General features: G+C 50.6%; 9 protein-coding genes across 9 annotated transcripts; 5 read left to right on the top strand and 4 right to left on the bottom strand.

Moving 5' to 3' along the window:
- Nucleotides 1-1,756: 1,756 nt before the first annotated feature.
- Nucleotides 1,757-2,227, top strand: QC762_0084370 (uncharacterized protein; the record flags this gene model as incomplete). The annotated part of the gene is made up of 1 exon (XM_062883972.1): nt 1,757-2,227. One exon carries the CDS (start codon nt 1,757-1,759, stop codon nt 2,225-2,227), a length of 471 nt encoding a protein of 156 aa, XP_062742488.1.
- Nucleotides 2,228-2,372: 145 nt separating this feature from the next.
- Nucleotides 2,373-3,635, bottom strand: QC762_0084360 (uncharacterized protein). The gene is made up of 2 exons (XM_062883971.1): nt 3,473-3,635; nt 2,373-3,415 (listed from the first exon to the last, which is right to left on the bottom strand). The coding sequence occupies exons 1-2, from the start codon at nt 3,500-3,502 to the stop codon at nt 2,864-2,866; spliced, it is 582 nt and encodes a 193-aa protein (XP_062742487.1). The 5' UTR covers nt 3,503-3,635; the 3' UTR covers nt 2,373-2,863.
- A 1,197-nt stretch (nt 3,636-4,832) lies between these two features.
- On the bottom strand, nt 4,833-7,268 carry QC762_0084350 (uncharacterized protein; the record flags this gene model as incomplete). Its single annotated transcript, XM_062883970.1, has 1 exon — nt 4,833-7,268. One exon carries the CDS (start codon nt 7,266-7,268, stop codon nt 4,833-4,835), a length of 2,436 nt encoding a protein of 811 aa, XP_062742486.1.
- An 868-nt stretch (nt 7,269-8,136) lies between these two features.
- Nucleotides 8,137-8,733, top strand: QC762_0084340 (uncharacterized protein; the record flags this gene model as incomplete). The annotated part of the gene is made up of 1 exon (XM_062883969.1): nt 8,137-8,733. One exon carries the CDS (start codon nt 8,137-8,139, stop codon nt 8,731-8,733), a length of 597 nt encoding a protein of 198 aa, XP_062742485.1.
- An 18-nt stretch (nt 8,734-8,751) lies between these two features.
- QC762_0084330 (uncharacterized protein) lies at nt 8,752-9,492 on the top strand (the record flags this gene model as incomplete). The annotated part of the gene is made up of 2 exons (XM_062883968.1): nt 8,752-8,903; nt 8,958-9,492. 2 exons carry the CDS (start codon nt 8,752-8,754, stop codon nt 9,490-9,492), a joined length of 687 nt encoding a protein of 228 aa, XP_062742484.1.
- Nucleotides 9,493-11,857: 2,365 nt separating this feature from the next.
- On the top strand, nt 11,858-12,379 carry QC762_0084320 (uncharacterized protein; the record flags this gene model as incomplete). Its single annotated transcript, XM_062883967.1, has 1 exon — nt 11,858-12,379. One exon carries the CDS (start codon nt 11,858-11,860, stop codon nt 12,377-12,379), a length of 522 nt encoding a protein of 173 aa, XP_062742483.1.
- A 2,835-nt stretch (nt 12,380-15,214) lies between these two features.
- On the bottom strand, nt 15,215-17,005 carry QC762_506330 (uncharacterized protein; the record flags this gene model as incomplete). The annotated part of the gene is made up of 3 exons (XM_062891055.1): nt 15,215-16,500; nt 16,575-16,761; nt 16,832-17,005. The coding sequence occupies 3 exons, from the start codon at nt 17,003-17,005 to the stop codon at nt 15,797-15,799; spliced, it is 1,065 nt and encodes a 354-aa protein (XP_062742482.1). The 3' UTR covers nt 15,215-15,796.
- A 30-nt stretch (nt 17,006-17,035) lies between these two features.
- Nucleotides 17,036-17,360, bottom strand: QC762_0084300 (uncharacterized protein; the record flags this gene model as incomplete). The annotated part of the gene is made up of 2 exons (XM_062883966.1): nt 17,248-17,360; nt 17,036-17,184 (listed from the first exon to the last, which is right to left on the bottom strand). Exons 1-2 carry the CDS (start codon nt 17,303-17,305, stop codon nt 17,036-17,038), a joined length of 207 nt encoding a protein of 68 aa, XP_062742481.1. The 5' UTR covers nt 17,306-17,360.
- A 1,602-nt stretch (nt 17,361-18,962) lies between these two features.
- Nucleotides 18,963-20,048, top strand: QC762_0084290 (uncharacterized protein; the record flags this gene model as incomplete). Its single annotated transcript, XM_062883965.1, is given in 2 exon segments — nt 18,963-19,500; nt 19,506-20,048. Coding segments are annotated over 2 exon segments (645 nt in total). The 5' UTR covers nt 18,963-19,398.
- Between the last annotated feature and the right edge of the window lie 1,254 nt (nt 20,049-21,302).

Genomic DNA, 21,302 nt, shown 5'->3' with positions numbered 1-21,302 from the left:
TCGCGCGCCGCACGTGCGGTGATCTCCATTGGTGTCCCAAACCCCCAATTGACCTTGTACCGTGATTTATCCAAATTTGACTTACCACTCATAGTAGCACTGTGCTGACTGAAGATTAGGCAAGAGCAAGGAATGATATGGGGGGGGAAGGATACGGTGGGGGCAGACCGCCGGCGGCGCTGGACGAGGTGGGCGCTTTTTTGGCAAGACGTTTTGGGCTGGCTAGCATCTTTTTCGCTCGCTCTGGTGATTTGGGGCTGGGGTTGGGAGTCCGGGTGGTGATCGCGGGGGCGGTGGTGTTTTTTTGGCGGACGTTTAGGGCTACAATCTTATATTTCTCCAATGCGCGGTGTGGGTGATGCAGCTTCTGTTGTACCGCAGGCCAGGCTGCCTGACACAATGCAAAGGAATGATCAGATCACCGCTCTTCCACGGGTGGATGTAGAGATACCATAAGGAAATTCACCTCATAATTTGGCAGAGAATTCTTCTCGAATCGGCATCACATTTCCCTTGAATTGATTGTCTGCATGTTCAGATTGAGCACATGACTCTGGCTTTTTTTTATTATTTGCCTTGAAAGGGGATGTTTCCCGGAGATCTGTTGTGCTAAAACTGGGTTATTGCATAGTCCCTGAATTGGGCTTTCTAGAATACAAACGATATCTGTAAGGTAGCTATAAGGTTTTGGAATATACGGACAACAGATATTCACAAAATGATGCTGACAGGCCTTTTCCAAAATCCAAAATCATAAATCATACACATTGAACTACATTTCCTCCCCGGGCACAATGCAGTGTAGAATCAGCTCAACCACCAAACTGCTTGGGCAAGCTTGATCTTGCACCTTTCCTACTCAGCCTAGGCGCATAAAGAATATTTCGGCAATTTTTTCCAGATATTTGACGCTGTACAGCCTCAGGCACAGGAAGACTGGCCTCATCTGCTCCTCCAATGCCATAGCGGACAACTTTATAGAACCTCTCTTCCACGCATTAATACTAAAAGCCAATCTTCTCCTCACCCGCAGCAGGTATATATTAGTACATCCCCGCCCGGGTGACAGGTTCAATCCCACTACCATAGTCCGCAATGGGGCGCCCCGGTGCGGACACGGACAAGTTGATGTACAGGATGGGGAAGCAGAAATAGTCAGGCTGTGTTTTGTGAAGCACGACAGTCACAGTGTAGGACGCAGGTGTCAATACTGTGATGGTTAGGGGTTATAGCCAGCATCTATTACATTTTTCCCTGTTCCCACATGGTCCCTTGCCTCTTTTTCACACGACACTTTCAATTCAACCCCTCCCTCTCCTGTCCGCGCCAGATTCTTACTCAAGAGTGCGAAGGGAACATACAAATACTATCAGCACTGTAGAAGCTCTTGGCGCCACTCTTTCCATGGTTGCTGGAACGAACCAGCCACTATAAAGTGGGCTCCTTGGGGCACAGGTAGCAGATATTTAACTTTTGATCCCGTTATAACCGGAACAATAAACCTAACCCACATACATCACGTGGACAAGGAGGCGCTTGGACACACCTGTGAGAGAGGCGCTTGGACTCACTTGAACAAGGTAAGCATGCTTTTCTTCCCTTTTCGTCCTCCCTCCTCCTCTCCAACCTGACTCCCCATTAGCACCAGCAATGGCGTCGCAATCCCCCTCGCTTTGCCGGCAAGGCCGCTTGCTTCGCCGGGTAGCGGTCATATTGAGGCTGTACTTCGACCCTTTTTTTTTTCTCCCTTGCGCAGATGGCAGATGCTGACACCTCACATGTTTGGCTAGATGTTTCCACGATTGAGGAGATCATCGAATACATCATCAGCGCTCGCCACCGCGGCAGCGAGTCGATTCTTAGCTTCCAGTGGCAGGCAGACAGACTCGACTATCTTTTTGAACAGCTGGACACCCGACTGGTCGAACTCGACGAAAGGAAAATCCGCCGATTCGAGTACGACTACGAATCTAGTACGGTACATATCGACATCATGGGCGAATCCGAGTTCCATTATCAGGTTCAAGCTGGCCTTCCAGACTACATCAAAAACCGTCTTGCGGAGCGTCTTGCCACCAAAGATGATCCCACAATTCGCCGCCTAGTGCAGTCTATCGAAGAAAGGGGTACCTTTAACATTCTACACGAAAGAAAGATCCATAAACAAGCCGATGTTTCGCTCGGCCAGGCGGGCGCCCTGCCATCTTTGGTTTGCGAGGTCTCGTAGAGCGAGCCACGGAAACATGTGGAAAGGAAGGCGCGCCAATACATCAACTGCTCAGACGGCAAGATCCGAGTCGCTCTGATCCTTGATCTTCAATATCCCCTAACGTTACTGTAAACATTGAGAGCAGAGGTTACATTCTCAAGACGGAGCTCGGCCTTGCCTGACATGCGATTTGACTAAGGGAGAAGAGCTAAACGATCGATAAGTCCGGCCGCCCGGCTCCTACATAGAAACCCCTCCTACTCCCGTCAGTTCCCATCCATCCTTCCCGAGTGCACCCCCCACGTCCCACCTCCGCTAACCTCCATTTCCTCCCCCTCTTTCTCACCACACCACCTCTCCACCTCGCCCACCATATGTCGTTCCCGGCTGCGGCCCAACACGCCCGCGCCGAGAACACACCTTGGGTAGCTGAGCTCCCAGGGTAGACAGCCCCTCGTCACCCTTCTGCTCGTTATGGGTCGTTGTGCCGGAAGGCGGCAAATCCGTCCTCTTTCGTACCCGTAAACTATTTACAATGACAGGGCCCGGGACGAGACGTTCCAATTTTGCCTCCTGTGCCTGCATTTTCCGTTCCTGAATCTCGCTCTTTAAGTCCTCCAATTCATGCTCATTCGTTATATCACTAGGAAGAGGCTAGGACAACTCAAAGTCGATAGCAACGATCTTCTGATTAACACGTAGAAAGTTGTGGAGCTTTGGATCACCATGAACAACCCCTTTTTCCGTAAGTAGGTTATATATATCCTCGAGTTCCCTAAGAAGGCGAGGATTCCCTAGCTCTTCAGTTGGAAGATTGTATAGCGACACTCCTTCGACGTTTTCCAGGAGGAGAGCAGGAGTGGGTCGCTTACTGATCTGGTATCTCTGCGCGTGGGGGTCGCTGACGGTTACTTCACCAAACAAACGCGGGATATGGGTGCCCTGGAGGGATCGAAGATGCAGGTATGTGTCGATTTCGTTTTCGTAGCTATCAGCCTTGGTAGGGTTTCGCTCCTTTAGAATGACAGTTGTCGGCAGGAACCACTCTTGCAGCAATCGCTGTAGCCAGGAGCGGACGAGCTGCGGCATCCATAATGATAGCCAGCTAGCAATTGGATTCGGCGGGATATCCAAGAGAAAGACATTCCGATTCCCGTAGATTCGTTTTGCAGGTGCTCGAAAATGTCGGAAGCCAAACTGTATGTCCTATAGAACTACAATTAATAATAGTAAATATTAGCATTTAGAAGTTAGAGTATATACCTTAATCCCGCAGTCTTCATCGTCTTCCATCTTGAAGTAATTGACAGGGTAGAGTGATAGAGGAGAATGGTTAAAACGCAGAAAAATTAAGCGAGGTGGAATTGGCTCAAGGTTTTATAAAAAGAGGAAGGTAGCACAAGCAAACGAGTGGGATCCACTTTTCTAGGCACCAAAACTAAATTAGTCAGAAGCTGCAGATATCAGTACTCGAGGCTAAGAGTATCCCAAACAATCAATCTATTCCCGTCCAAGACATCATTTCCATTCGCGTCAACCCAGTACCATGCGCCACGAGCAAATATCCGTGTATAATGTTACAACCTGCACCAGGAATGGATACAGACTGCAAGGCAGTACGCCAGAGGTGAATATGACAGGATGATCGAAGGTTGTGACAAGCGTCTCAGACATGGGGTTCACTGTCAACAACAGGTTGTTCTAACAAAGAGCTACTGAGAGTAGATTGTAGACAAATGAACTTGATTGCTTGCATGAGGAATCAGATTCCTCGACATGGGGAGCGCCGGGCACTCCCCCCTATTGATGTGAAACTATCTACATATGTTTCTGAAGTATCTTTGTACCTTGCTCAGTGTGCTCAGTGTGCTCAGTGGTCTTGGCGCACTGAGCAGACTGAGCAGACTGAGCAACACCTAATTGGTTGCATGGGGAGTCATATTTTCCCGCGCACCTCTACCTGACAAAGTTCCTGTACCTAAAAAATCCCTTTCTTGATAATGTGCGCAGCAATATCCCCGTTGCCCCACGCATATTCGTTTCCCTGGACAGTGTTATCTGGCTCGGTACATGCGTTCATGATCAACCCACCCGCACGGGCGACATGTTCACTGCCGGAAAAGGTTAGTTGATGTGAGTGAAAACAAAGAAAAACGGAACCTACCAGCGCGAGGAGTAAGCGTTGGAACCACGTCCAACATCCTCAACGGGCTCAACGTCCTTCATGTCATCAACGCGAGCTGAACCGATAGGAACTCAAGGCCGGGTTGCCAACAGTGTACTTGCCATTCAGCCGCCCATTTGCAAAAGAAGACCGCTGAAAAACTGCCCCAACTTTTTGCATATGTCGATGTTTTTGGTGGATCTTACCCTTGCCGGCGCTGTCAAGACCCTGGACGTGCCACTTGTCCCTCAGATATGTATGACATGCCCATTTCCAGCAGGCAATTACGAAACTCTCCCCAAGGATTTGATAACCTAGATAGCCCAAACTTGCCAATGGCTGTTGTGCTCGAAGTGGATCCAACCCGGTGTTGAGGAGGCTGTTTACGGTACGGTCTGGTCATTCTTGGCATGTCCCGTGGCGCAGCAAGGGTTCCTTGGCAGGGCTGGGGTTCCAACCTTAAATCAACACCACCTCTTCCCACTGGACCGCCCCTGTTCTAGCCTTGTCAAGGAGTTCGCCGTTCATAACGCCATGGACATATGTCTCGCCGCCAAATATTCTTCCTTCTGCCTTCGATGTTCGTGTTTCACCGCCTGCCATCTCAATGTTGACTTCCACCTCACTCCCGCTCTTCTTCAACACGTATGGTACGGCCCCACCCTCCAAAATCCACACCTCATCGCCTTCCAGAGCAGTATCCAAACAGATCCCCAACCAACCATTCTCCGTGGTGAACAAACACCTGTCCGTCATAACCCTCCTGATCTGATCACTGAATTCCAGTGGCTGCTCAAGCAACCCAGGCCATTGCCCCTCTCCTCTATCCGCCGCGATAATCATACTTGCCATCTCTTCAATCTCCTTCATGCAAGGCATGAACTTGCTCGACATTCCTACATTCGTCATCGTTTCCATCATTTTAGCCCTCCTTTTCTGCAGCTCCACGTCATCCCTCGCCGTATGTGCCGGATGCAACCTGTCCACCGGGTCAATCCCAGACCACACCTGCGACAGACTCATCAACAACCAGCTCCTGAACGAAGGGAACAATTGGCTAGTCTTCTCCATCGAGCCCCGAGAAGAAGAAAACCCCATCCCAGCACAGGTCATTGTATGTATCAAGGCCTCCACCCTACACTGTCCCCGCGTCGCTCCCGTCTCTTCTTCCTGGACCAAGTCGTGTGCGTAGTGTACGGGCAGGTTGGCCAACACTTCAATCGCCAGCTCGGCGAGCTTCATATCGTAAACATGAGTACAGGGGTACTTTTGCTTGATGGTATCTAGCTTGCTGCCGTGCAAGGCAAACTGTCCTTTGATCGGGTCGATATGTCGAAACGATGGAATTGGGGCGGTAGCACGGGCTTGGAAACAATCGTTTACTGAGAGCTCCTTCAGTGGAGCGGAAGTGGCGATCCCGGCTCCGAAGTAGGTGTCGAAAGGACCCAGCGGCCAGGGAAAGTCGTCGATCGACAGGTCGGGAACCCACGTTGGCAGTGACGAGAAAGCACGGGAGGCGTTGTGCTCGAGAAAGGCAAAGATCGAGAGCTCTGGCCAGTTCTTGAGGATGGCGGCGGCGGTGAAGGTGAAGAGCTGCTCGGGTGTGTGGGTAGTGTCGATGGGGATCGGCAAGGGGGTGTTGGGGGGTAAGAGTTGCTGAAGGATACCGACGGTAGCGTAGACTCTATCCTCGGGTTTAAAACAACCGCGGCGGCGGACGGCTGAGATAGTGGCGAACCATTGGCGGACCCAACCGGTACTTTGCCAAATCTTGCTGTTTTGTTGTTGTTGAACCTCAAAGAGGTCGCCAATACCGAAACCACGGATGGATGGAGTCCACTCAAGGGGAAGATTCACTCGGCACTGGGTGCCAATAGCGTCAACCCAATGTATTGTCCCCAATAAAGTCGTAAAGCCAATCATGTCGCCCCAGCTTAGCTCTCCACTTCCACAATATGTCTGTAGGCGGTCTGCGAGGACAATCTCTTGGCAGATCCAGACCCTGTGAAAATAACGCCTTGTGCGGTAGAATGCCCAATATTCCGTCCATGCATCAAGCCAGTTCGCAACTCCCAGCTCAACCGGAGGAGTCAATCCAAAAACATTCGCCCAGAGTTCGGTATCAAAGCAACTGGAGGCCCTGAGAGACAGAATTCCCTTTTCCCCAGCGCGGTGCAAAACATGCCGCATTCTTGGGTAGACCGTGTCATGCCACCATCTGAACACGCTGAATCTTGCCTCATCGGCCCCAAGCCATGCCAATACCCTGCCAGAGGAAGAGTAGATCTCTCCCATGATGGGAATCTGGGCGGCGATTTCCTCGTCATTGTTCTGATCAATGCACACGGCATCAATCCAGAAATTGGTGCTTTCCTCCAAGCTGATTGTGGGTCCCCAACAAGCTTGACTTTGGGCGTGCCTCCTCGGCCATGTCTGGATCATATACGTCCGGAAGAAGTTCGACAGGTTGCCCGTAACAGTGATGGTGGTGACCGGGGTGGTGTACAAGTCGACCATGGATCCTCGGGGATCCAATGAGGCATCATCGCTGCGCTTGAAGGTCTCAAGGGCTTCTGGCGGAACAACAACTAGCTCAATGTCGCGCGGATTCTTTGACAAACGCGCTTTGTCGGGGCCGATGATCGCTGAGTGATGCATCTCTTCAAATGTCTCGATGGCTGAGCCCCAGGTGTATGAGAGTGCAGTGAAGCGCTTCGGTAACGTGGAGAGGTCATGCTCTACTATATTGATGAAAACGCGCGAGAGGATAGGGTCGTAGCCTAGCAGTTGGATGATTCGGATGTGCCGCGGGGAGGAAAGGCGCTGATATTGGTACGGAGGATATCGCTGTGGCGTGTTGATTACTGGAAGCGATTGTGAACGGGGTCGCGACATGGCTTGTTGGTGTGGTGCAGAAAGACTGCTGGTGACAACCTTTGGGCAGAGGAGCTTTTGCGCGATCGAAAGAGAAAACATCAAATGCCATCGTCAATCAGGCAGCGGGCAGTGTGGAGGCCTCTGGGCAGTGTGCAAGGTTTGGGGTTAGGGTTGACTATTGCAAGGGTGCAGCAAGAGGAAGGGCGAGGGCCCGGCGGAAGATACTCCCAAGTTCCACACCAGTAGATATCAAACTGCCCAAAGGTAGATATTATGGTGCAGTGGCTCTCCTAATTGAGTTGCGCAGTAAGTTGCAGGCCAATTCCTATACTTCACGAGATCGCTCCAGTGCGAGACCGTTTCCACCCCCCTTTTTCTTGCTGACTTTTTCTAGTCACAGCCATCCACCATGGGAATCCATACTTATCGTATTTGAGCTTTTACGATTGATTAGTTGTCTGAACGTTTTTATCCTCTTTTTGAGATATTGCTAAATGATAGCTTTTAGTTAAGGCTTCTTTAGCTGCTTAGCCGCCTGCCCATGCCTGGCACAGGACAAAGGCTTTATTGTAAACCAGACCGAGTAGACATGTCACTCTGACTGACACCTTCAAGGAACAAAGTACTTCACTATTTGGTCAAACTCGAGTTCTTGAGCTCGATGTTCTTGGAATGTCACAGTGTCAAAATACCAGAGATGCACTGTACAAGATGTTGGACCAGTGTTGTATTGGCCCAACCAACAGAACCGTTCTGACGCGTCTGCTGCAATTCAAGACACGACTGCGTCGATCACCCGCACAATGCTTCTTCGCTACACTGTTCTCTCCTGATCTCAACCATCTATCCTACTATTCTTTAGCGGTTGAACAACAAACCGGCTGCCATGCTACTCACGGTTGTCTACACCAGCTTCGTTGACCTCGCTCAGGAAGCCAAAGCGCTGGGTTTCGTCCTCTCCGAGTTTCTCTCGGATCACACAACCTTTGGCCGCCACCCTCAGCAGTCTGGCAGCTACCTACTCTTCTTGTTCGCCGTTCTCCATCTGACACAGAATGAGAAAGAACCACCACTGGTCGCAACAGCGGTGCCGTTCCTCAGTCCCGTGATTGGAATGGTGAAATTGAGCATGGATTTCTACACCAATATGAGAAACAAGCACCATGACCTTCCCATCTACAACTTGCGTCTCCCAGGTACTCGCCTTTACATCGTCAACTCTCTCAACCTTATTCTCAGTGTCCAACGACAATGGCGCACCTTGATCCTCCCTCCAGTATCGGCTCGCGCTTCAGAAGTCGCTATGGGTGTAAGCAAAGATGCTCTGGCAATCATCCGCGAGGATATGATCGCCGACACGGGGTTCTTTCACACCTTCATTAAAGCCACCTACCCATCTCTGTCGAGCGGCCCCGCGCTTGAACGGCTCAGTGGTGATGCCATGACGGTTCTTACCGCATCGCTGGACAATATCGTAGACTGAGGTTCCAAAAGGGCCAGGATGTTTGAGTGGATTCGCCATGAGTTCCTCATGGCCACGACGGATAGTGTTTATGGTCCACATAGCCCGCTGCGTGACCCAGCAAACGAAGAAGCCTGGCATAACTACCACCCAACAATCATGTTTCTCATGTTGGACCTGCTGCCTCACTGGTACGTCCTTTTATCCCTCCCGCATACACAAGAGCCATGCTGACACGTTGACAGGGCCTTCCATATCGCAATCAAATCTCGCAACCAACTCGCCAAGGCTTTCCAAACTATCACATCAACCGCCGATACACCGAAGGCTCAGACTACATCCGGCGGTGGACCGAGCACTTTGTCAGCTGGGACATCTCCGCTAGCGACATCGGTTCGAATCGCCAGTGAAGATCACATGCTAGATGGGAAGTACCTCATCAAAAAGGGCAGCATGGTCATGATGCCTGCCAGAGTGCAACATCACTTCAAAGAGGTCTGGGGCGAGAACGTCGAGGTTTTCAATGCTCGGCGGTTCATGCGGAACCCGGGGGAACCAAGGCTGCATCCGGTTGCGTTCCGTGGGTTTGGTGGCGGGACGCCGTTATGTCTGGGGAGACATTTTGCCACCACGGAGATTTTGTTGTTTACAGCGATGGTGTTGCTGAGGTTTGATGTGCTTTCAGGTGGTGGTGAGGGCAAGTGGATTATGCCGGCAACGAAAAGTCTTCGCAGGCGGAGGCAATGGAGCAGCCGGACTGTGACATCGATATTGAGCTGAGGCCAAGGCCAGGTGCAGAGAGGAATTAGAGGGTTTCATTTGAGGGGGCAGGAGAAGCGGCCTTTGTGGCTGAGGATTTGTAACGAGAAAGAAGGAGATTTGTTGAATATTACATGAGAGATTGAGTGTTTGTGTTTCACCCAGGTACATAATACAAAAGTGGTTTGCTGTGTGTGGAAGGTCATATTGTCGCCCACATCATCTTCCACCTCCACCATAGTCAGAACCTAAAAATGTGCCAGCAGCATTATGATGCAGGGCTGTTAGTGTACCTATTCTATCATCATCTTCTAACATCCCCAGAACTTCTAGGATTTCACCCACTACCTTTAGCACCATCCTGTTCAGCGTCAGTATTGCCAACTCCCTCATGTGCTTGGTTTGCTAGGTAGTTTGTGTCTTATGATTATCCGCCTAGCTGTCTTTCTTACTTTCTTGAAGCTTCTGGCTATGACCCGAGCCGCTGCCCTTACCGTCGATATTCCAAGGTTTCTAGTTTGGTCCCCAACCTGGAAATTTAAAGATTGTTCACCCAAGCCTGTATATAACACCGCTTGTAGGGGAGGCTTAACCGATTGCCAGTTATCATCCCAACTTGTCTACAGCAGCGAGAGCAGACGAGCAGCTAACAACCCCAGTATACCCTCCAGGCTTTCAAAACCTCTCCAGTCTCCTACCATCCTTAACGGTAGCTTCCCGTTAGAGTTTGTCGCTATGCGGGATAATTGGAGAGCTCATGATGTGTGCTATCTTGTATTTGACAGTATGGACAGAATCCAAAATGCCCACAAACTTAGATGAATACAAGTTGACAGGGACATCGATGGGAAACGCAACTGTCACCAGCGCCCCCATGCTCTGCGCGGCCTGGTTGGTACTTCTTGAATGTGCACGCGTATGAAACACCTGCCTGGGAGTCCTGGGGGACAGAGACATCACACAACACATTGAGCCGGAAGTCTTGTGCGGTCGACATGTGTTTTTCTGCCCATTGGGCTTCCTGAGCTGTCTTCAGATTTAGCTGTGACGTCTCCATCCTGAACCTATCGTGGAGATGTTCGAGCCACGTGCATTTCCCCTGGCCACCCAGGCAGGTTGTTGCTTTCCCATGTGACGGGGCTGCTGACAATCGTTGTCGAGGAGTGGCCTTCGTGCGCGAGCGTCTGACAATACGGGCTGGGCGGGACGCTCAGTACCATCGCGAGCGAAACTGGATATATGCTGACGTTTCAAGTAGGTAGCATGAGACTCATCCAATCAACATTTATCCAACTGTAATCATTACTCTGTGCATCTGCATACGCTGAAGTGCCGATCTGGCAGTTGCTTTTGTTTCATAAAGTAGGTAGTTGGGACTGCAGGCCCAGTTGTAGTTGCCCGCTGCGGCTTGGATGTGACATGCATGCCAAGAATGCCCACCCGCTACGGGAAAAGGGAACGGCTTGGCAGCGTAACAGCCCTACTACGCAATCCCAACGACATCCAGGTCAGGTTGTAATAGAACTCAGGGAGGAGATCATCATTTATCCTCCATACTCTGCTCCGGACGTCAGCGTGATTAAAATTGGAGTATATTCAACAAGTGCGAAAATACCCCGTCATCTCAAACTCGAAGTTTTAAAGGCATTGTCCGACCACACGATTCACATTGGGAGTATGGTTAGGGTTGTGCAGATGTCGGGATTTTTGATTCTGCTGCACCTCTTAGGTAAAAGTCTATCTAGCTGTTAACGCTTATCTAGATGTATTCAATATCGTGTTGATTAGATGAAAACAAGATTATAGAAAGTATATCAAGGAGTAGGGAATATGATGTTGTCCAATATCTGAGGCGGTTGATGGAATTATTCAGGACCCGGTTCGACATGGAATGCAGTCGCTAGAAGCTGTCAGGAGAACGGGGTCCCACAAGCACTAATGGCATTGGTCCAACAATTTTCATTGCCATTGCTTCGTCTTTGAAGCAGTCAAGTTGGAGAGGTTCATGAGTCTGGTCTGAGCAACAACAATAATAGCGCGTGAACAGCCTTCATCAAGATGACAGCCATACAATATTCTCTGTGATGCATCGCTATGCGACGATCGCCATGCCAATGCGGTCGGCTCCCATGCCTATGCATACAAATGATACAGACCCGGCACGGAGGAGAACGGGGAATGGGCCGCAGTTGCCTAGCCAGTGGATATAACAGCCAATCCGGATTGCTCGGAGTGTGCAGCGATCATCGACACTGTGCATGCCGCAGAAGACGAAATAGTGCGCATTATGACTTCGACAGGCATCAAGGACAGCGATAAACCCTAGGAAGAAGCTACCATCGGCATCTACTCGGACTCGAAGAATTGTGTAAACGACTTGACATCAATGCAAGAAAAGGTTGCGGAGGATCCAGCATACATCAGAATTCCCGAGCATCGCCAGGAGAACGACCCTATGTCAATGACATTGTCAGCAAGTCATGCCCTTCGTGTTATGAGGGTTGAGCGTGAGTTTAGGTGGACTGCAAGTGTATATGGCATCAAGAGGATCAATGTCAGGTATATATGGACGCCCGGCCATTGTGGTGTTGCAATGAACAAGTTGGTGGATAATTTGTGTACACAAGCAGGCCTGAGCAACAAGCCATTATACGTGGTAAATAAGGCTTCCCGAACGTTTCCTGCCAATGTCAGGAGTTATTCTTGGAAATGTACAACCAAGGCTCCTTGCTGCAAAGGCAGCCCTTGCCAACCGGCCAGTAAATTCAACGGCAAGAAACGCGACCCAAGTACTCGCGAAACATCTCAGGGGTGCGAGGAAGAGGGCGAAACGACTGTTGCATACACAGATTCACAGCAAAGAGGGGGGCAAAGGGGGCAGTACTACAGGTTCGGATATAGGCCCTGAAATAGGTGGTTAGGATCAATGCACGTACCTGGGTGTGAGAAAAGTGTAAGCAGGGTGAGAATAGCTTCTGGTGATGGGTTATTAATGTGGGAATAGCTATACAGGTAGGAATCAGCTAAAATAACAGTAAATTTATCCACTAAATAAAGGAAATATTAGTGAAAAAGAGGGTAGAAATGTAACCAATATATACTTCCAATTTCTCAATAGTATCAAGATATCTATAACGTATATTATCAGTGAGTCGTGCATATCAGTGGGTCGCGCACTCCCTAGCGCGACGCGTCCTCTTTGCACTTTACATCGAATTTTTGTACAATCTGATAACGTATATTATAAGCGAGTCGTACATATAAGCGAGTCGTACAGTCTCCACCACCCTACAACAACTATCCTCAATTGCAACATAACAACACTAGAAATCAACTCTAATTACATCAGAAACAGCCGAATCAGACGATTCTACAGCCTCCTGGCAAGTACGTGCATTATGGCCAGGCTTGCCGCATACAACACAGCATTGAACCTTTGTACGAGCACCCCTACACCACTACCATCCAGCTGCGTTTCTTCCACTGCCTCCCCACCCACGGCCTTCTGGTCTAGTAGATCGTGTGCATCCTGCACAGTAAGTGATCCTCCAAGCCGCACACGTGTTTTTGGCTCTCCTGCGCTTGCTTAGTGCCTCGTTGGCAAGGTGGTACTGCGCGGCCAAGATGATAAAAGGAGGGATGGCCCAACCGAGGGGCATTAACTCCCTGGATTACCGTTGCCCATTCGCGGTTACCAGGCTGGGCTAGTTTCGCCTTACTAAGGCCGTCCGAGGTCGTAACTACCATGCCCGCGAAGATAATACCCATCATAAACCCAGTCTCGTCGAAGTTGTAGATATCGTCATCTACAATACCGTACTTAGCCTTAGTGTTCCGTACGAGCGCAAACCACTCGGCAATGACCTTTGGATCCTCACACTTAGCCCTCTGGTAGTCGTATCTACGCTTAAAACGCGTACGGAGCTGTGGCTGGCGTTTGACGAAGTTATGTGCCCAGAGCTTGCCAACAGGGGGTGCGTCGCGTACGCGTAGCAGTTGGTTGGCCATATCATCTACACTACGCAATCTTGGTGGAAAAGCTCGCGTACATAGCTCAATAATATATCGGACAATAGCTTCCTCTTCCGATTGAGTCAGCTTTTCGAATTGGGTGTTATATCGCGTCGTGCAGGCCGGCCGGCGCGTCGGTTAGAGAGTCATAGCTGGTACGTTGTAGAGCTTAGCTGCAGCTCGGAGGCTTAATTTTTCATTGATTCGAAGAGCCTCAAGGGCTAAGAGTATCCTGGCTTCCTTTGAAGTAGGAGGCATATTGGGTTGTGGAAAAAATTGATGTTAGGTGTAAGGAGGGCGCGTCGTGGTGGAGACTGTACGACTCGCTTATATGTACGACTCGCTTATATGTACGACTCGCTTATAATATACGTTATGCATCCTACTCAAAAGAAAGCAAAGGTAATCTTAGCCCTTGAAGCTCTCCAAAAGGACGAAAAATTAAGCTTTAGAGCCGCAGCTAAGCTCTATAATATACCAGCTGTGACGGCTGTGGCGGCGTCACCATATATATACCACTGGAGCGAGCCAAGCCAGGAAGCTTGGCTCACTTGTAGCTTTTGATAGCAATCACAACAGGTTTGGCGCAGTGGTCTGCCCTGCCGTGACATTTGAGCCAAGCTTGCACGGGAGCGTGGGTTCGAGCCACGCTCTTGGAAAGTCTGAGCCCGCTTTGCATGTACTCTGGAGCTTGCTGCCGGGAAGACCGCGCTCGGGTATATGGAGTGGTAGGACTTTCAGTTACCATATATATGCCCTCTTCTCGATGATAAATGGCACTCGAAGGCCTCGCTGGAGCAGCAGCTCGCGGGGGCTCTCGTCGAGGGGGGGGAGATGTGACGGCTGTGGCGGCGTCACCATATATATACCACTGGAGCGAGCCAAGCCAGGAAGCTTGGCTCACTTGTAGCTTTTGATAGCAATCACAACAGGTTTGGCGCAGTGGTCTGCCCTGCCGTGACACCAGCATTAACCCTCCGCAACGATCACAATGGCTGATGAGGAGCTAGCGCACAGAGCGCGGGACACCCCTAGCCAGTCATTACTGACCAATTGGAAGTGGAGCGACGAACTCATGGTGAGCGTAGTGAGCCACAGGAAGGAAAAGTGATCCAGATCACCTTTGAGGAACGTGATCCAGGTGATCCACAGGTCTATCTATACGGAGGAACTAGATAGCTGGTAGATAGTTCCGCAGTATGCAATACAAGTCACATTCGTTGGTATCACACTATTGTGATTGAGACAAGCCATTGTTGTGCAGTATTTACCTGCACCGGACTAATGGTTTAGAAGCACCTTCAACTGAGTATCCCTTTCAGAGGTTCTGGATAGGGGTTCATCACACAGTTGGCTTAACTGTGACACACACCTTCCTCTATAATAGCTATATAAATCATGTGTCATTAGAGTTAGAAAACATCTACTCACAGCTTCAACACAAACAGTAATGTTTCAATACCATTGGAGATTTTATGTTTGACAGATGTTTGCTTAGCAGCCATGCTCGTGTCAACCAGGTGTATCAGTAGCCTCGACTTATATAGTTTTGTTCAAAACCCTAAAACTTCCCCTTCATCTCAAAACAGTGCCGGCTTACTAACAGTACCTCATAGCACTAAACAACAGCAGCGTCGAGCTCAGTGTGTCCATGCACCCAAAGACTCTCATGATATTCGAGCAAGCCGGGAAGAATACTAGAAGCACGTAGACGGGTGGTGATGTTAAAAGGGGAGAACCTGGGCAACGTGCTTACAAACCCGTGAAACATGCTTTCACACCAAAGCACAGCTGTCTTGCAATGTTTACATGCGAACAGTTAAGGGAATAATGAACGTATAAGTTGTCCACAACATGTATCTCCCCGAAAACAAAGAGCATGGTCAGAGATAATAGTTGGCAAATAGAACTTAAAAGGCACGCTGAGCAGTGGCAACACTACTGCCCCTTTTGATGCCATCAACACGATTGAGGAGTCCTCCCGAGGTCCCTGGAAGTCATAGGCGTGGAAGCCGCCTGACAGGCTGATACTCGATGTAGGGCAACAATTCTGATGTTTGTTCTAATCGTCAGTAGTTTCCTTACGGTTCAGCAATGATGTAGGGCTGATGCGCAATAAAAGAAATCGTTAATCGTTATGTTTGTGTCTCCATGATATTATTATACATTTTTAACTGACCAAAAGGTTAAATAAATCCTATATGCCGAGGTAAATATCCTTCCAAGGACCCATATCCAAAAGACAAAGACAAAAGAAATTGGTATCACCACGCCGTTCCCATCCTTGTAGCTCACAATCCCAAGACACTATTGTTTAATACCGATCCTGCAAAATTTTATCCACGCTGTCTTGATCCGAGTTTTGTTCCCTCCCCCCGACTACCTGGGCGGTGTTGCTGGGGATGGGTCCCAAGTTGATACTCCGGGCACTGAACTCCTGCTCAACCCTGATATTGCTCTTGATCTCTGTGCCGCTCTTGTCCCGTGAATGGTAGTGGTATCCCGTCCGCTTTGGCGGGCCACCGCTGCTACCATATCTCGCCTCTCGAAGTGCCTGAGGGTGGAACAGGGGCTTCAGAGCGGGCGCGGAGGCGCAGATGATGCCAATGTTGACCTCGAGAACGGACCAGAGGTTGACGAGAATGGACTCTCGGAAAGGATCGACGGCGGTGGTGTAGACAATGATGGTGTGCAATCGGATGATAGCAATGACAGTGGCGAAGGCGCCAATGCAAAACACGCCAACAAGAGCGTACACCTCCTTGCGTGGGCGGTTGATGCCAATCAAGGTCTTGATGGGGAGACCAAAAATGAGGATATCGGTCAGGATGTTGAAGCCGGACGTAAAGTAAAAGAATGCGGTGGTGTTGATGCACGTGCCTGGGGCCACACCGGTGAGATCCCACATCTTCTCGAGAGGCTGGCACTGCGCAAGGGTGGTTGTAAGAGAGATGATGAAGAACACCGCGTGGAAGCCTATCAGGCCGAAGCATGCATATCGGAGTGTTTCTGTCACGGCTGTGGAGAGGCAGAACTGTCAGCAAGAGTGAAATGAATGGCGAGGGCGAGATGGGAAGAGCCAGTCGACGTACCAAAACGAAGGTACATGCACAGAATGGAGAACTTGATGCAGTTGACGCATGCGTAGTAGGTACACTGGATGGCCAACGTCACCTTGATCAAGATGAGCATGTTGTCAACTGTCAAGGTGGTTATTGCGTGGCCGACTCCGTTGTACTTCATGATGATGATTTCGACGAGATACCCGCAGGAGAAGAGCTGGTGGTGAGACAGGCAGGTTAGCTTCATGAATGATGGACGTATTGAGCGGAGAAGCCCATCAACCTACCAAGGCCCCCAACATGGTCCAGTCATCGGCGCCAAATTTCCTCATCAAGACGGCCCGCACAAAGGTGCGGGTGCCGACGACGAGGATGGACAGCGACGTGAAGACCACGGTGATGATGACCAGCTCATCCTGTCGTCGTTGATCGATTCGATATGCCTCTTCGTCTTGGTCCATGGCGCTGTTTCGTTGTTGCTTGTTGCTTCTTCAGGAAACACAAGCTGAAGAGAGAATCCACCGGCCCGCATGGTCGGGATCATGGTCCCCTTTGAAGCTCTTGCCCGGGACGCCATGGTTGGCCTCGAACGGCTTGGACGGGGCTGGGTGGACCCGTGAAGCAGGTGGTAACCACCGTGCTGGGGAGGGAAGCGGGTAATGTCAGCAGATTTCCTCGCTTATCTGATCGGAGCTTGACACACAGGCGCTCCATAGCTGCGAGTAGCTAACCCCTTTGAGGGCATTGATGCGGGGTTGCATCCGGCGAGACGGGCCCCTAACAGGATACCTCGAAAGGAAAGGGCAGATGCTGTTAGCGCTTTGACACGTCCGAGCAACACCACAACAATCAACCTCGTTCGTCGCTTCGACCACCAACGACAGCGAGGGCAGCAACAGCGCAAGCCACCGCGCAGCAAAAAGACATAACCGAGCATCGCTTCCATCGACGTGCTTTTCGCCTCCTCGCCTGAAATCCGGGTCGCTTCGACCAAACTTTTATTGTCGCCGGCTAAAAAGAGGTCAGACAATTTCTCCCGCGTCCCTTTTCCAGTTTCTGCACCAGCCAGCGCCAGGTGTTTCTCCTGTGCTTCATGCTTCATCATCCAAAGTTGCCGAGCTGATGGTTCTCATTTCTGCAGAACCCACCGAAAGGGACGCCCGTGCTGCTGCAGCCCTAGAACAATTGGCACGGCATTGGTTCCATGGCGGTGTGGCATGACACTTGACTACCGGCTTGCTGTGAAAAGATCACCTCGATCCTCGAGCACATCGCCCATCAATAGCCAACGGTCGTGCGTCAGCAAGAAAATTCCGGGTGCGGCGGCTTTTGAGATGTCAGTGGTTCAGGGCAAGGTCCACAGCTCCCCCACCATCGTCGACGGCGTCCTTGTCCAGCTCCGGCAGCAAGGATGAAGCCTGCCCTAGGTGGCGATCCCTTCTTGATGGGTTCGTCCCTGCTCGAGCTTTGGTTCAGTCAGCTGCATAATAACACAAAATTGTCCTCGACTGATATTTGATTGGTGTCAAGCTCGTGTTCTAAAAGCGCATATCAGAGGTTCCTGCGGGCGGGGTTTGCCGTGTGCTCGGACTGAACTGCTGAAAATTCGTGACATTCCACACCGAGGTCGGCCGAGATGCAGTAGCGTCCCCCGTTGGTCGACCACCGGTATGAGCGTACAGACACCAGAAGCTGGTTGCTCATCTCTCGCCAGTGGCAGAGTAGTTATCAAGCCCCGACTCCCTGGTCTGGCCGGCTATGTTCTCCGCTTTGTTTCGTGTTTGGCGATTTTGTGGAACCCGAACCCGACTCCGCATCCCCAGACTCCTGATGCTGTGGTGCCTGGGTACCGCTGCAGGTTGAAGAAAAGAAAAGGGGGGAAAACAGCAACAAGTTGAATTGCCTGCCGCAATTGATCCTGCCAGCCACATCTGTGTGTTTACAAATGGAGAGGGGAATCTGCAGCGGGTAAAGAAATACTTTTTTCCCGATGACGCTTTGACGGTGGTCCGTGCTGCGGCACACTTTCTTCTCAACATCATCGTGGCCAGCTCAACACACCCAGTTACATGACCTCCGATGTTCCTTGCCCTAAGCTGGCTGGAAACGTCGAGAACAATATCTCATACCCGTTATGGGATGATATCTGGGTTAGGGTTATTTGGTCAATTGACGTGGGAGGCTTGCGGTTGACGTAGGAATTCAGACAAATCTGGTGGATATTCCATACGTTTTGCAGGGGAAGCCCGGAGGGTTTGGGCGGTATAAGAAGACGACGTGGGCAGTGTATTTCATATTCCTTTTCTTTCCTTCACCCAGCCATAGGCCCTTAACAATACCAACTATCAGTGTAGTTTAAGGATCAACATTTGGCTTGAGTGTTGCACAGAGATCGGCCCGGCCAATGATAGAGGCATACATCACATCGCTTTGGACCTTTGATTCCGGTTGGCTGTGGTCATTGGTCAGTTGGGATCTGACTGCTACCTCACGTGCGAATCCGTCCTCAGCTTTCAACGACACCAGTCGAATCATCGCACAAGGAAGTTATTGGGTAAGAAGGCAAGGGAGTAACTCGTGGCTTGTATCTTACTTTGAGTGAAAGGTTCCAACCTCGTATCTATTCCAATTTTAATCAAGCCGACGTGATGGACTGCGATGACAACGGTATAAAGAGTGGTTCATCCACATGGCTTCCACCTTCAAGCTCTCTCGCCGAGAATGACCTTGTCGAAGACATCGGCGACCTACACATCAACTCCGCCCCGAGCACATCCTATCGTTCCCTTAACGACCTTCCCGTGGAGATTCTTCGCGAAATTGTCGAAGAGCTCAACTCCACACGACCATCATTATGACTGGGACTGGGACTACTGCTCAGTCTGTCATGGAGGAGAAAATTGTGAACTGGACTAGTCCGACCTTCGCAACCTTCGCCTTGTCAACCGCCTCTTTTGTGAGCTAGCCTCGCCACTTCTGCTCCCCCATACTCACATTGACATCAGCCAGACCGCCCTCGACACGCTGGAGCAGCTACTGGTGATGCCCCATCTCGCATCTGGCGTTCGCTCTATCAAGCTGCAAATGGCATACCGAACCAAGGCTCTGGCGGAGGCCCCGGTTTATTTCACTAACACCCGCCTCCAACTTTTGAATAAGCTGGTAGAGCGATATGGAGTCGGCCGAAATCCCACTCCTAGTATTGGCTTCCTGGACCCACACGGTGAGTTTATTTCAGAGCCCGCCGAGTCGTGCGAGGCCGCTAGCAATTTTGACGAGATATGCAAGAGCTGGAGTTTGATGATGGAAATCTGGGAGGAGCCTGCGTTCGACACGTCTCAACAATGCGAAAGAGATGAGTGGAGCTCCATTCTCCGCAACAGCTATGAGCGGTTCAAGGCTCTCCATTTGGAACAGTCCCGCCTTGTCGAAGATGGAATCTTTGCCCAAAAGGTTGCGTCGGCAATCAAACGACTAGGAAAAGTTGAGCACCTCGTCTTTTAGAACACCAATCACAGCAAGAGGTGTTAGTTCATGGAAGAAAGTGACCTGGCCGAGTATCATCCGAATATCCTCCTGGACAAGGCCGCTCTCACCTCCTGGCTCGAAGCCGGGCTGAGCTGGAAAATAAACGAAGCCCTTTTCTCCAACGGCAGCAACTTCGTTGCCAGACTCCTCACCCACCTCCCCGTTGCCATCCACCAAGCAGGCCATCACCTCAAACGTCCAGTTGTGAATGCCTTTCCTCGCAAGGGTGAATACAGTATGATCCTCCCACCAACCAAAGACCGTGACTCCCTCCTCCACCAGCTCCGAATTTCATGCCAAGACCTCCATTGATCATCACACCCACCCCCCGCCGACCCGAACCGCCCTCATTGAGGGACAAGACAAAGAAATCATTGACGGTTACATTTCCGCTGTCATCTCCAGCCCCAAACTCAAAACCCTTAACATCGACCTCACCTGCTTCGGCCTTCATCTCGAGGGCGGCAGTCGACCCGGCGATGGCTTCCACCTCGGCCCTGCCCTATCAAAATGCCCGCCATTCCCCTACCTAAAAGAGCTCCGTGTCTGTGGAGTTAAACTAGACCAGCAAGAATTTTTCACATTTGTCCAAGGCGTCGGTCACCGACTAAGACGTCTCTACGTGGATGTCAAGCTCCAGAACGGGAGCTGGGTATCGATACTGGAACTTCTCCGCAACCGACTGGCGGCTCAGCTGCCGGGGATAGTCAAGTGGGGTCTGTATACTATCGGTTTGAGGTTGAAAGGGGGTGAGATACCCGACGCAGGCTTTCCCGGTGACTCGGGGACCTACGATTCTGAGGTTGTCATCAACGTGGGCGCGATGGACTATCTTTTTGGCGTCGTGGAGGATAATCCTGTCCGGGAGCCGGGCCCTTAATGGGGGTACAGAATGCACGTGTTCGGTGGGTGGTGATGGTATCACCGTTGAGGAGGATGTCTCTCTCAACGCCTGGTGAAACGTTGTAACGAGTTGGAGAAGCGAGGGCATGGGCTCGTCAAAGACAGACGAGTGTTTTGCATGTGTCTTTTTTTTTTCTTGAAAAGAAATAGCTGATCAAAATTGTCGCCAAGTACTACCAGCTAGAAACCTTATAACAGAATCTCAGGCCAGCAACATTTTGGTCCATCAAAACAGCCCTCGTGCTGTCTTAAAAGTACATTGCCGACTGGGTATTTCTGGCTTCAGTCCTCCCGATCAGACAGCCCTCTCTCCTACCGGAGAATCAC

Source organism: Podospora pseudocomata, chromosome 5 (genome assembly GCF_035222375.1).
Source record: "Podospora pseudocomata strain CBS 415.72m chromosome 5, whole genome shotgun sequence".
Lineage (NCBI taxonomy): Eukaryota > Fungi > Ascomycota > Sordariomycetes > Sordariales > Podosporaceae > Podospora > Podospora pseudocomata.
Note: the sequence above shows the minus strand (reverse complement) of the source record. Positions and strands in the feature narration are given on the sequence as shown.